Raw genomic sequence first — 12,825 nt, 5'->3', positions numbered from 1 at the left:
CTGCGAACCACCAAGGAAGTCAAACCTAGCCCCAGTCCCCTCAACCAGCTCAACCAAGCCCAGAGATGCGTGGATTCATTGTAAGGCGGAATGGGCAAATAGTGACGTCGACTGGTTACCGAACTAATCCCCTCTTATTGCCCATTAGGTCCTGTGCCTTTCCGCAGTCGCGCTGGCCGCGCCCCAGGGCTACAACTACAACCCAGGCCCGTCCGGCTTCGGCGGCATCAGCACCACCAGCGGCGGCGCCTCCTTCTTCCAGGGTGCCTCCCAGGTGGCCCCGGCGCAGCCACAGGCCATCTACCAGCAGCCGGCCGTGCAGAGCCACCACCTCCAGCAACAGGTGAATCAGGGACAGCAGGTGCAGCAGCAGCAGGCCATCGTGTCCAAGCGCTTCTTCATCCACTCCGCCCCGGAGGAGGCCGAGGACTACAAGGAGCGCCACATCACCGTGGGCGTGCCCAAGCGCAACTACAACGTGGTCTTCATCAAGTCGCCCCAGCGCAACAACAGGAAGACCATCAAGATCAGCCCCGCCGCCAACGAGGAAAAGACCGTCATCTACGTGCTGAGCAAGAAGGGCGAGAGCGACGTGCAGGCCGAGGTTGTGGAGCAGGCCAGCTCCACCAGCAAGCCGGAGGTCTTCTTCATCAAGTACAAGACCAACGAGGAGGCCGCCCACGCCCAGCAGCAGATCCAGGCCCAGTACGACGCCCTGGGCGGAAGCAGCCAGCTGACCGACGAGGGAGTGGCCCCCGTGACCTCCGTGATCGGAGCCCTGGGCGGCAGCGAGGGACACGGCGACGCCGGGTCCGCTCTGGGCGGCACTGGCGCCGGCCAGATCGTCTCCACCGGCTCCGCCGGATCGCACACGGGCAATGCGTACCTGCCACCCAACTTCTAACCGTTGAGCCCGGTTCCCCATACCCGACTTCACAGTGCCCTGTGACAATTGTTGTTATTAATAATAAATAAATTGCTGTTGAATTTAACTACAAGTTGCTTTCTTTTTGGATTGTCTTTAGAGGCCATCTCCTTTAAAGTTTAATCCGCAATTAAATGCATAAGAAGAGGAAGTTATGTTCAAATTATTAAAGCGATAAAGTACTATACATAGTTAATCTCTTGCTTTGCGAATTTTCCATCAATTTTTTAATTTCTGTGGAAGCTAAATGAATTGCTTAATGTCAAATTACGTAAATGGCGAGTTTTGATCAAAAGTATTGTGGCTTTTGCATTTCTCAGTTGCAGATATGCCGTACTGCTTTATCTTTGATAACACTTATAAAATCTATTGAGTAATTGTCTTAAGAGCGAACTCCATTGAGACAGTCGGAAATAAAAAATACACAAACACAAACAAAACTGTTTTTTCAATAGTTTTTAAAAACCCATTACTTTATGGGGTCTGAGGTGTCTCCTTCACTGCGTTGCAAACTTCTGACTGAAATTATAATACCCTTTGCTCTGCAAGGGTATAAAAACCATTTGGTAGCGGCGGTTCAATTTTGCATAGTAAATTGTATTCTACTGGTTGAGAACTTTCATTTGATACCCATATTGATGGGATTAATAAAACCTAAGTTATCCGCCATTTTGTAGAGGCTGCCATCTTGGATTTTAATTTTATATATGTAGTGATACAATCAGGGTCTTTTCTCTTCAGTGGTCGCAGCAAAAGTGATCTTTATTTCATCATCTCTGTTCATGCTTAGCCTATTTCCCAATCTTGTATGTGCAAGAGAGAGACGTACATACTTAGAGATGGGTTTACATGGTGTTTCTTAAAGGAGTAAGGGGGACATAAAGGATGACTTAACTTAAGGGATACACAATAACGTTAACTGCTTACCAAGCAGTGCTTAACAATAGGTATATGTACATAGGGCTGCTTGCTACATATAGTACATTGTATTCTACTGGTTGAGAACTTTCATTTGATACCCATATTAATGGGATTGATAAAACCTACGTTATCCGCCATTTTGCGGCCGCCATCTTGGATTTACAATGTTATTGATACTACTATATTGTATTGTCATCGGAACTGAAGGTGTGTACCAAATTTCAGATCAATCTGACAACAGGGAGGTACTTAAATTTCAATTTCTAATTTTGACCCAAGAATGAGCTAAATAAAACAGTTTAAAAAGAACAATTTTGATGGGTAAAGTATCTGGAACTTTCATTCAGATAATTTCGTAGCTGGCTACAAATTGGTCTTGCTTCATATGTATATCGTTAATGAAAGCTAGCAATTTTCAAATCAAAACGTCTAATGACGTAATTATCGTGTCAGCACATTGTTTTTACAACGCTAATCATGGTTATTAGTTCAGAGTTTTCGATGCACCGTTGTCAAAACAAATAATTAGTCAATCAATAATGTAATTAAAATATGTAAAAATCATATATAAGACGCGTAGCTCGCCGAATCCTTTGACATTTCACAAAGGGGAGTCATGACCAGTCTTTTTCAACTGCAAGAGAACTGCCTGCGGGCAATGGGACACAGCTACAATGTGGAAGACTCAGGGGACAGAGCCTTGAGTTTGAAGCACATTAGCTCCTTGGTGTTCGTGATTTCGGCGCAGTATCCACTGATCTCCTACGTTGTCCACAACCGCAATGACATGGAGAAGGTCACAGCCTGTCTGAGCGTAGTGCTCACCAACATGCTAACGGTCATAAAAATCAGCACATTTCTGGTGCACAAGCAGGACTTTTGGGAAATGATTTGGCGCTTCAGGAAAATGCACCAGACAAGTAAGTAGCCCACAATAAACTAATGAAAACTAAGCGTATCTCAACATTTGAACAGCTAGCCAAGGGCCTGAGAACAGGGAAGGATCGGACTTCGTGGGCAAAGCCAACAAGCTGGCATCCTCCCTGGGAAAGGCCTATTGCCTGTCCTGCGGCCTCACAGGGCTCTACTTCATGCTGGGACCCATCGTGAAAATTGTGGCTAGCAGCTGGCGGGGCACAATCTACATCAGGGAGCTGCCCATGCCGATGAAGTAGGAAATCCCTATCCTGTTTGGGTGTAATAATTTCGTCCGTTTCAGGTTCCCATTCAACGACGTGAACAGTCCCGGATACGAAGTTTGTTTTCTGTACACCGTCCTAGTCACAGTTGTCGTTGTCGCCTACGCATCTGCCGTCGACGGTTTGTTCATTTCGTTCGCCATTAATCTCAGAGCCCACTTTCAAACTTTGCAAGGAGAGATCATTGGCTCGCAGTTCGCTTTACTCGAAAAGGAGACTCAAGCGGCGTTGAAATCAATTGTGGACTATCATGTATTACTGCTGTCCTTGTCCAGAAAACTGCGATCGATTTACACACCCACAGTATTTGGCCAGTTCGTCATAACGTCCTTGCAAGTGGGCGTGATAATATATCAGCTAGTGACGGTGGGTAGAAGGACTAACCTACCCTTTTCTGGGAAAAGATTACAGCAGAGTAAGTTCTCTATTTTCAGAACATGGACTCCGTTATGGATCTCTTGTTGTACGCATCGTTTTTCGGTTCCATCATGCTGCAATTGTTTATATACTGCTATGGCGGCGAAATTATAAAGGCTGAGGTGGGTCTCAGAAACCATTTGTATTACTACTATCTTTCTCACATTACTTTTGTTGTAGAGTCTGCAGGTGGATGTTGCGGTTCGGCTCTCAAATTGGCATCTAGCATCCTCCAAACTGAGAAAATCCTTGTCATTAATCATTTTGCAATCTCAAAAGGAAGTTCTTATCAGGGCCGGCTTCTTTGTTGCCTCTCTGGCGAATTTCGTTGGGGTAATTAATATGAGTTTTGATCAAAAGTGTTGTGGCTTTTGCATTTCTTAGTTGCAGATATGCCGTACTGCTTTATCTTTGATAACACTTATCAAATCTATTGAGTAATTGTCTTAAGAGCGAACTCCACTGAGACAGTCGGAAATAAAAAAAAAAACACAAACAAAACTGTTTCTCAATAGGTTTTAAAAGCCCATTACCTATAAAATGTATACTAAAAAATGTGTATATATATTAAAACAAATTATTATACCCTTGCAGAGGATATTGTAATTTCAGTCTAAAGTTTGCATAAAGTATGTTTATTCTTGATCAGCATCGCGATCTGAATGGAACTCGACGTGGACATCGATCCTTCTGTCTGTTTCTATGTCAACTTGTCTCTCAGTTTCAAAGCAATCTTGCTTAAACTTTACCAAAAGTTGTGTAGTTATTGCACGCTGTATATAAGTCGAAATAAAATTATCACGCCGTTGTTTTTATTCATATTGACTTGCTTTCCAGATGGTGAGAAAATTCGGCAGCTATATCATATAGCTGGCATAGGAAGGATCAAAAAATGTATATAGAAAAAAATGATAACATCGTTGTTTTTCATCAGAAAAGCTTAATTTTTGAAATTCTTGAAATTCGAATTAAAATTATAAAAATCGGACGTCGATATCACATAGCTGTCATATGAACTATCGTCGAATATAGAGAAACTTCATAGAAAAATCGACATACTATAGCTTCGATGTTGTTTAGTCTCTATGTATTTGGCTCGACATATTTGGTGACTGCAAGGGTATATAAGCTTCGGCTTGCCAAAGCCAGCTTCCTTTCTTGTTATTGTAGCTGTACGGTATGGTAGTCCAATCTTTATAGAAAATCGAGCAAAATGTATAGAATATTACACTACTACTATTACACCCACCACCCTGCTGTCAATATGGACATCGAGATTCACCGTTGGCATGCCTACCCAGCGGGAAAGTGAGAAGTAGGTTTTTGAAGTAGGTTTTAGGTTTTAAGAGTACTGGAAATCCTGCTTCTTTTAGCAGGCGTAGGGGTTGTAGTTGATAATTTCGGTCCGCTAAATAAGGGTGGGTTTCTGACAAAACACAAAAACCTGTGGTTTTTTACATAGAAACCTCCTTCACCCCTTACTTTTGTGTGTCACCCCCGTGTATTTTGAAAGGAGAGACGGCAAAAATGTAAGGGGTGAAGGAGGTTTTTGCCCTTCCGCTTGTATGAAGAAACCTCTGGAAAATGGCATATCTTCCACATCTTTTTCCCGCTGGGTATTGGCATTGCTTATTTGAGTAATAGGTATCTGAAAGTCAAGGCACTCGACTATCGCGTTCCCTCCTATTTCGTTTTCATTTGAGTGCAAAATGTCGAGTCACTGCAGTCCGCAGTAAGGTGTTGGTTGTTCGATTTCGTACGACTACCAGTAAGACCCTTTACTAAATCTTGTAGTTCAAATGAAAAGTACGATTCGGATTCAATTTTTAACTAATGGGAACTTATGGGGAAAAATGCAAACACTTAAAGAAGTAATTAAATGCCGTTCCGCAAATTAGTTAGATATTTTGGCGCCTTATATAGTATAAATACCAATTTCCAATAGTGCGTTGCACTTAGACTTTCAAGGAGGAACATTTACTTAAATAGTTCGCTTTTGTTTTGATGCCGTGAATCGGATTCAAGTTCTAATCTTCGCCAATAAGTGCTCTCGTGCTAACGACCATGTTCCCAATATATGCGCCCGTTCCTTATCTAAGGGGGGTTCAAGTGCCTCGCCAACCTCTGACTGCATTTCAATCAGTGATCAGTGACCACATAAAGGCATAAGCTCCTATAAAAACACAGCCTGCCGGCGTAGAGTGAGCAGTTGGCTGTCACTGCGCCTGCATCTGCATCTACCTTCACTCAACAGAATGGCCAACCGTGAGTCGACTGAGCAGGTCGGGGGTTCCTCTTAGCCAAGTTGCCTTTCCGCAGGGCTCACACTCGCACTGCTGCAGCTCCCCGTGGGACCGGAGGTGGCCGAGAACGTGCGGCGGGCGGTCGACGTCGTCCGGCAGCTGAAGGCGGCCAACCCACAGCTGGAACTGGCCGTTCTGCCGGAGAGCTTCAACGCGCCGTACGGGCAGGAGCACTTCCCCAAGTTCGCCGAGCCAGTGCCCGACGGTCCCACCTGCCGCGCCCTGTCTCAGCTCGCCGGCGAGCTGGCCATCTACGTGATCGGCGGCAGCATCGTGGAGCGCGAGGGCGACAAGCTGTACAACACCTGCACCGTGTGGGCGCCGAACGGGGGCCTGGTGGGCCGGCACCGCAAGGTAAGCCAGAAGTGCCAGAAGAGGGCCAGTGACCTCCGAGTCTGAGCGAGTGACCTCGTCCGCAGATCCACCTCTTCACCATGGACATTGAGCCCGAAAACGGCGGCGGCGTGCAGTTCGACGAAGCGGCTGTCCTGACGCCTGGATCCGAGCCAACGGTGGTGCGGATCGGGAAGCAAAAGGTTGGCATCGGCATCTGTCACGACAAGCGCTTCGAGGAGCTGGCGAGGATCTACCGCAACATGGGTGAGCCGCACTCGCATTCTGCAGACTGCAGTCCCAGCAAAGTCAAGCCCTCTCGTATCCCCCAGGCTGCTCCATGCTGGTCTACCCGTCCGCCTTCTGCATCTGCCAGGGTCCGATGCACTGGGAGCTCCTCCAGCGAGCCCGGGCCACCGACAACCAGGTGTTCGTGGTCACCTGCTCGCCCGCCAGGAACAACATGTCGGGGTACGTGGCCTACGGCCACTCGATGGTCGTGAACCCCTGGGCACAGGTGCAGCGCGAGGCTGGCGAAGGCTGCGAGTTCATCGTCGAGGAAATCGGTGAGTTCTCCGCTCAACCGCGCGTAATCCGCAATGATCCACGCTGACCGCTCGCTCATCCACAGATTTCGACATGGTCGAGCAAGTGCGGCGGCAAATCCCCATCTTCGAGCAGCGGCGCACTGATGTCTACGCCTCGGCCAGATCCGAATTGTAATATTTTCCCCAAATAAGTAAACAAGGCGCTCTCGAGCACAGCGGGAGTGAATTTCACTGATAGGGCTTGACATGCTTATCTCGTCGGAAATACGTATTGGCACAGCCACTGAAATGGAACTAAAGCCGGATTAAATCCATACCGTGGTACTCCGAAATTTAACTGGGAAATTGAACTGGGAAAATTTGCTTAAGTCTTCTCTTGCGCAGTTGTTCGTGCTTAGGCGGCTTGGGAAAATAAATTGAAAATCCGTTTTTAAATTATTTTTAGTTTAGTTATTTCCGTTTTTGTATTAAGCTCGTCGATTCGTCAAATTTTGTTTCGACGTTGGGTATGCACCTTAAGATAAGTATTTAAATCACTCTGAGTTTGCCAAAGCCCTTCCTACACAGACAAAAAGTAATAAAAAAATAAAACTTGTTTTAAAAAAAATCCAATACCAATGCAGTACTAATAATTAAAACAAGTTTTAAAGAATTTCTATCTTACACTCAATAAAACAGTTTTGTTAGAACTGAAAAAGCAAAGCAGAAAAAATCGTTCAATTGCGACTGGTATAGATATGAATTTTGTTTTTACATGTCTAAAACTAAAAAAACTAAAACTAAACAACGACAAAAGCGGTTAAAAATGAAACGAAAATTAAAAATGAAAATAAAATAAAAATGAAAATAATATTAAAAATGAAAATAAGATTAAAATTGAAAAAGTAAATAAAAACTAAAATTAATTCGATCTTAAATTCAAGCAAAGCCTTTTTAAATTTTAAATGTCTAAATGATAATTTTAAGTTACTTTGAGCATACATATATATATGTTAATTTAAATTCAATGTGACTAGGGCAATAATAAATAAGCAATAGCTTGTAGCCCTGGGAAAATAATAAAATAAAATAAATAAATAAAATTGTATAGTTTGTTTGTACATATGAGCGTATTTTCAGGATTACGAGTAAACACACTATCGATCTAGATAATTTCTTTCTGTGTACCAGCTTCGCACAGATCTTGTCCCGCTATCGCTGTAGCGTGCCACTGTGCGCCGAAGCCCGACATCCGCCGAGGGTCCGATGGGCCTGGGGCCACAGCTGGCCCCACAGTGGCTTGGAGCCAGCGATTGGGAGCAATCGCAGCCGGAGTTGGACAATGGCAGTCTCAAGTCTTGCGTGTGTCGCGTCGATAGCCCTGGTTCTGGGGCTTTGGCCTGGCAGTGGGCAGTCGCAGGTGGGCTACGTGCGCCACCTTTCGGAGCTGCGGATCAAGGAGCTCGAGAGCCTGGCGGCTCGCTTGAGGCTCTCCATCAACCCCGAGAAGTACGCCTGCGAGAACTACTTCGACTACGTCTGCAGCCGCAACCGGCCACTTTTCTCGATCATGGGTATGTTGACGTCGATGCAGCGGTCGATGCAGCGCCTAATGCCAGAACCCCTATCCCATCCCAGGCCACATGCCGCAGATGGGCGAGCTCATCCAGCTGCTGACCCAGCTGCAGAACGACCCCGAGCAGTTCGAGGCCAAGCAGAAGCTGATGGACTTCTTCATCTCCTGCAACTCGCACCGCGGCCTGGATGACTGCTACCGCGAGACATTCGAGTACTTCAAGCCCCTTTTCGGCTACATAGTCACGAAGAACATGCTCGGAGGCGGAGGCTCCCACGAGCTGGACGACTTCCTGGGCATCCTGGACCGCTTCGTGGCCAGGAACCACAAGGAGCGCGAGTCGAACCCCGTCCTCGACAAGCTGGCCACCTACAAGCAGAAGTTCCGGACGCCGCGCGTCTACTTCCACGCGGCGGACCTGAGCCGCGAGTACCGGGACCTGCGCATCTACCGGGAGAGCTACGAGCACAACGTCCGCAACCTGGAGCTGCACCGCAAGCAGAACTCAACCTTCGAGCTGGGCGTCCAGCGAACCATGCTGGACTGGAGCATGTACCTCTACCAGAGCCGCAACAAGCCCATGTCCTACTACTACTCCACGTTCACCGTGCACCTGTACATGATGCTCTTCAACATCCGGGAGCGCCAGCGCGACTTCACCCGCTTCCGGGAGGAGGTTGAGTGCCTGCGGCTGCCGCAGTTCGTCAATGTGCTCGACGAGGCCAGGATGCTGGCCGTGATCTACCTGAAGAGCTTCCGAGCCGCCTGGATAGACTACAGCGCCTGGACGAGCTCGCCGGCGCAGAACAAAGAGATTTACGACCAGGAGAACGGCATCCTCCAGAAGCACCACCTCGACAACAGGCGCATATTTTTCACACTTTACGCCCAGAACTTCTGCGAGTTCGGCAAGGATCTGGCCGAGCACGTCTTCTATCTGGGCCTCAAGCAGAACCAGGACTTCTTTGACATATACTCGTGTGGTTTCCAGACGGTAAACCCCATGAGTTGTGTCTGATTTTAAAAAGGAACACAGCTAGCCTTCTCTATTGCACAATATTCATATGCACGCTTTCGGTATCCAATCCAATAAAGTAGAGTATGTATTAGTTTGTAGCGAAAGTAATTCTAAAATTAAAGAACTCACTGGACCAAAGCCTTTTTAATAAAGCAGCACAGCATGGAGCCCCGTTTCCGTAGTAAGGCCCAAAACATTTAAAGCCAAGAGTTTTCCTTTGCAAAATGCGATTGTTCAAAACCCTCATTAGAGCCTTTCCTCCGTTTTTCGCTTACTTTATGCCAGGAACTCCTTTGTGTGGCGACTTATTGCAGTTGTGCCTTCGCCATCGCGTCTGCGGTCGCGACAGACTTTTCCAGCCGGAACTTTTGCACCTTGTCAAAGTAATCCGCCGCCTCCTGCCTGCGGTAAAGTTTCGCCAAGTCGGTGCAGGATTGCCCAACGCCGTCCAATGCCGCCAGGTCGGCGCCGTGGGTAACGAGCACTTTGATGAGCTCCAGGCCGGCGTTCATAACCACTGCGGCCGAAAGCCAGTTAAAATTCCATTTGATCAGAGCCCCTCCAGATCCCGCCCCTCGCCTCTCACCTGCGCGCATGAGGAGGGTCCAGCCGCAGACGTCCCTGGCCTCCACGTCGGCCCCCGACTCGAGGGCGAACTTCACCATCTCCAGCTGATCGGCGTCCACGGCGCAGTGGGCGGGGGTCATCCCGTTGGCGTCCCGTGCCTCCAGGCGGGCCTTCTTGTTCAGCAAAATGCGCGCCGACGGCAGGTGGCCGTGGAAGAAGGCCAGCTGCAAGGAGTACATCGTAAGACGGGCGATTAGAGCAGAGCTTCGAGCGTTCACCAACATGCAGCGGAGTCCGCCCGCTCGCCGGGCTTCCCAGATGAACGCTGCAGCCGGCCGAGAGCAGCACGTCTATGATGCACATCTCGCCCTGGATAATCGCATTGGCCAGCGGCAGAAGCCCATTGGGAGCCGGGTATTCTATCAAGCTCGGTCGCCGCCGCAGCATGCGCTTCACCAGAAACTGCTGCCCCTTTTTGATGGCGCGGTTCAGGCAGTTGGTCGATGGCAAAGCTGCCGTCGTGCAAGCCTGGATTGCGAGTAGAAGAACAAGTCTTACTCAATCGAAGAAATGCCAATAAAGATAATAGTGTTAGGGGCAAGGGTACCTGCTCACTTTCCCTAAGATTGGTCTCAGTCAGGTATACACTTTGGGGACGTTACAATCGTTACAATATTTTCTTACAAGTCTCTCACTGAAATTTATTTTAAATCTGAATTTAAATTTTAAAATTGAATCTCAAATTTTCTAATCAAAAATAAGAACTAATTTTTTTCATATTGTTATCTATAATGATTTCTAACGACCTATATTAGGTATTCGATTTTTATCTGCACTTTTTGCTTAAGCTTGGTGTATTTAAATATGAAATATAGATAAGGTTACTGAAATGTGTTATGGACCCATCCCCTATTTATTTGTATTATTTGTTTATCTATATATATAAAAATGGAGACAAAATATGTGCGCAATCGCATCACATGAAAACGGCTTGACCGATTTGGCTGAAAATTGGTAGGGAGATAGCTTAGAACCAGAAGAAGGTTTAAGCATAAGAAAATTTTGGGAAAACCTTCTGGAAAAGTCGCTAGCGGCTCAACAGATGTACACAATGTTGTATGTAAAAAAAAAGATCATAGCTGCGTTGATTTTGTGTATCGATGAAGTCGGTAAAAAAATATTTAAACAAAAAATAGAGCGAGCTTAAACAATTTGAAATAATGCCTGCTGTTAGACGAATAGGAATTGGACGTGCAACATTGACTATTATGTTGTTAAATTGTGTTGACCAGCGAAGCGGGCACAGGACCTCTAGTTATTTATATTTATTTGCTAAAGAATTTTTCGATTCGACGAGCGCGTTAAGAGACTCCAAAAACTTGATCTTTGTGATAACAAAAAACAAACTAACAAAATAAATAAATAAAGTTCTATTGACATGACTTTTTTCAAATAGTGCTTTCTTAGGTTAAATTTCTATAAAACCGGATGAATATATTATGACGAAAAATCCATTTAAAATTAGTGAAACAAAAATTATAACGTCATTGATTTTTATCACTCAAGCAAGATTTTTGGAGTATTGAGTTTCTTAACTACTATTGAATCAAAAACAAAATTTTATAAAAATCGGACTACTATACCATATTCCTTATAAAAGGTCTAAAAATCTATATTAAACTAAAAGATAATCGTCAAAGCTTCGGTGTTGTTACGCATTTCTGCATGTTGCTCGACATCATATACCTGGTTTTAAAATTATTAGTCAAATCTAAGTAAATGCATTCCTTGTTAGCATATACTTCCCTATAGCTTGAGGAATAAAGTTGGAGTAAATTGCCTTTCTTTTTTAGCTGTTATACTATATAAATTTCGGATTACTAAAGCACAGGGTTGTTTGAGATTCTTTGTCATAGCCAAACAAATTTTGCTTATTTAATCTCTAATAATTCAACGTTAAGAAGCCTTAAATGAAAACATGTAAGGGCAATGGGACCAATAACACCTTCCCGTGATAAATAACTTGTTTTTATAGGACAGGTCCAGCTTAAACAGTGCTAAGCTGTTGTTCTGTTTATTACAATTATGTCTGGGGAGACAGCCAAAGCCACGTAGCGCCTCCCGTCTTCAGAAACCCGAAATGCCTTTATGCGCAACCGATAGCCGAAGTTTTCCTCCAGATTCGTGACATCCACTGGTGAGCTGCTGCTCCACTCCACCTGCAGCCAGCCAAGTCGTTTGTGGAACTTCTCCACCCTGTAGACCAATGCATTTTGCAAAGTGGACCATTCAAGTGTGACACTGTTGACGGTAGGATTGCAAACTCGCGACTCGAAATTGGGCCAAGGAAGTTCAAGTTCCTCTTGGCCCAACTTATTGGCCACCTTTTCGACACTTTGGTTTGTCTCCACTTCGGACATGCTACGAGTCACCTGGCTTCACATTATTATTGGCCACATTCCTTCCAATTTCAATCAATTCATACAAAAAATAACAAGCTTTGTAATCGCTATGGTTACCCAGACACAACTTTAGGCTTTGGGGTAATAATGCTTTCGACATGTACATTGCTATATGTTATATATATAATAATGTATTATATATATATATTGTTGAGTAAAACAATTCTTTTTAATTAAAAAACAAGAAAGGAAGCTAGCTTCAGCAAGCCGAAACTTTTATTTCCCCCTAAAGATTTTAAACTCCTTTTTATTTTATTTTTCTAATAAATTTTATAACTTACAAGTTTTTTAGGCTACATTTCATTTTGAAAAAAATTAGGGATCCTTGGTAAAATTTGAACAATATGGCCCTACTTTTCTAACGAACGAGAAAGGTATGAATTGTAGTAGGTAAAGATTTTTGGAATTTTTTTCTCGATTTAAGAGTATTGAAAAAATTGATGTTCCAAAAATCATGCTCGTGAGATTAAAAACAACGACATTATAATTTTTTTCCATTATTTATATATATATTTTTTGATCTCTCCTATGGGAGCTATATGATAGAGAAATCTGATTTTGATAAAATTTAATCCGA

General features: G+C 44.9%; 5 protein-coding genes across 5 annotated transcripts; 4 read left to right on the top strand and 1 right to left on the bottom strand.

The window, feature by feature from the left end:
• On the top strand, positions 1 to 992 carry LOC108098494. The gene is made up of 2 exons (XM_017201414.2): positions 1 to 80; positions 149 to 992. The coding sequence occupies exons 1-2, from the start codon at positions 66 to 68 to the stop codon at positions 902 to 904; spliced, it is 771 nt and encodes a 256-aa protein (XP_017056903.1). The 5' UTR covers positions 1 to 65; the 3' UTR covers positions 905 to 992.
• Positions 993 to 2,405: 1,413 nt separating this feature from the next.
• On the top strand, positions 2,406 to 4,198 carry LOC108098497 (odorant receptor 82a). The gene is made up of 6 exons (XM_017201416.2): positions 2,406 to 2,766; positions 2,822 to 3,017; positions 3,066 to 3,411; positions 3,480 to 3,584; positions 3,643 to 3,795; positions 3,853 to 4,198. Exons 1-6 carry the CDS (start codon positions 2,463 to 2,465, stop codon positions 3,901 to 3,903), a joined length of 1,155 nt encoding a protein of 384 aa, XP_017056905.1. The 5' UTR covers positions 2,406 to 2,462; the 3' UTR covers positions 3,904 to 4,198.
• Positions 4,199 to 5,532: 1,334 nt separating this feature from the next.
• Positions 5,533 to 7,081, top strand: LOC108098650 (omega-amidase NIT2-like). The gene is made up of 5 exons (XM_017201726.2): positions 5,533 to 5,727; positions 5,782 to 6,119; positions 6,185 to 6,365; positions 6,431 to 6,664; positions 6,730 to 7,081. The coding sequence occupies exons 1-5, from the start codon at positions 5,718 to 5,720 to the stop codon at positions 6,819 to 6,821; spliced, it is 855 nt and encodes a 284-aa protein (XP_017057215.1). The 5' UTR covers positions 5,533 to 5,717; the 3' UTR covers positions 6,822 to 7,081.
• Positions 7,082 to 7,899: 818 nt separating this feature from the next.
• On the top strand, positions 7,900 to 9,421 carry LOC108098532. Its single transcript, XM_017201513.2, has 2 exons — positions 7,900 to 8,199; positions 8,264 to 9,421. Exons 1-2 carry the CDS (start codon positions 7,968 to 7,970, stop codon positions 9,217 to 9,219), a joined length of 1,188 nt encoding a protein of 395 aa, XP_017057002.1. The 5' UTR covers positions 7,900 to 7,967; the 3' UTR covers positions 9,220 to 9,421.
• On the bottom strand, positions 9,282 to 12,217 carry LOC108098534 (ankyrin-2). The gene is given in 5 exon segments (XM_017201515.2): positions 9,282 to 9,543; positions 9,546 to 9,736; positions 9,806 to 10,010; positions 10,069 to 10,314; positions 11,868 to 12,217. Coding segments are annotated over 5 exon segments (1,029 nt in total). The 5' UTR covers positions 12,207 to 12,217; the 3' UTR covers positions 9,282 to 9,495.
• Positions 12,218 to 12,825: the final 608 nt, after the last annotated feature.

The sequence above is a fragment of the Drosophila ficusphila genome, unplaced genomic scaffold (genome assembly GCF_018152265.1).
Source record: "Drosophila ficusphila isolate 14025-0441.05 unplaced genomic scaffold, ASM1815226v1 contig_791, whole genome shotgun sequence".
Lineage (NCBI taxonomy): Eukaryota > Metazoa > Arthropoda > Insecta > Diptera > Drosophilidae > Drosophila > Drosophila ficusphila.
Note: the sequence above shows the minus strand (reverse complement) of the source record. Positions and strands in the feature narration are given on the sequence as shown.

Excerpts from the sequence above, each read along its gene's own strand:
- LOC108098497 (XM_017201416.2), top strand. The coding sequence starts at position 2,463 with ATGACCAGTCTTTTTCAACTGCAAGAGAACTGCCTGCGGGCAATGGGA. Across the intron at positions 3,018-3,065 it reads GAGCTGCCCATGCCGATGAA|GTTCCCATTCAACGACGTGA; the intron begins GTAGGAAATCCC and ends CGTCCGTTTCAG. Across the intron at positions 3,796-3,852 it reads CTCTGGCGAATTTCGTTGGG|ATATGCCGTACTGCTTTATC; the intron begins GTAATTAATATG and ends TCTTAGTTGCAG.
- LOC108098650 (XM_017201726.2), top strand. Across the intron at positions 6,120-6,184 it reads TGGTGGGCCGGCACCGCAAG|ATCCACCTCTTCACCATGGA; the intron begins GTAAGCCAGAAG and ends CCTCGTCCGCAG. Across the intron at positions 6,366-6,430 it reads GAGGATCTACCGCAACATGG|GCTGCTCCATGCTGGTCTAC; the intron begins GTGAGCCGCACT and ends CGTATCCCCCAG.
- LOC108098532 (XM_017201513.2), top strand. The coding sequence starts at position 7,968 with ATGGCAGTCTCAAGTCTTGCGTGTGTCGCGTCGATAGCCCTGGTTCTG. Across the intron at positions 8,200-8,263 it reads GCCACTTTTCTCGATCATGG|GCCACATGCCGCAGATGGGC; the intron begins GTATGTTGACGT and ends ATCCCATCCCAG.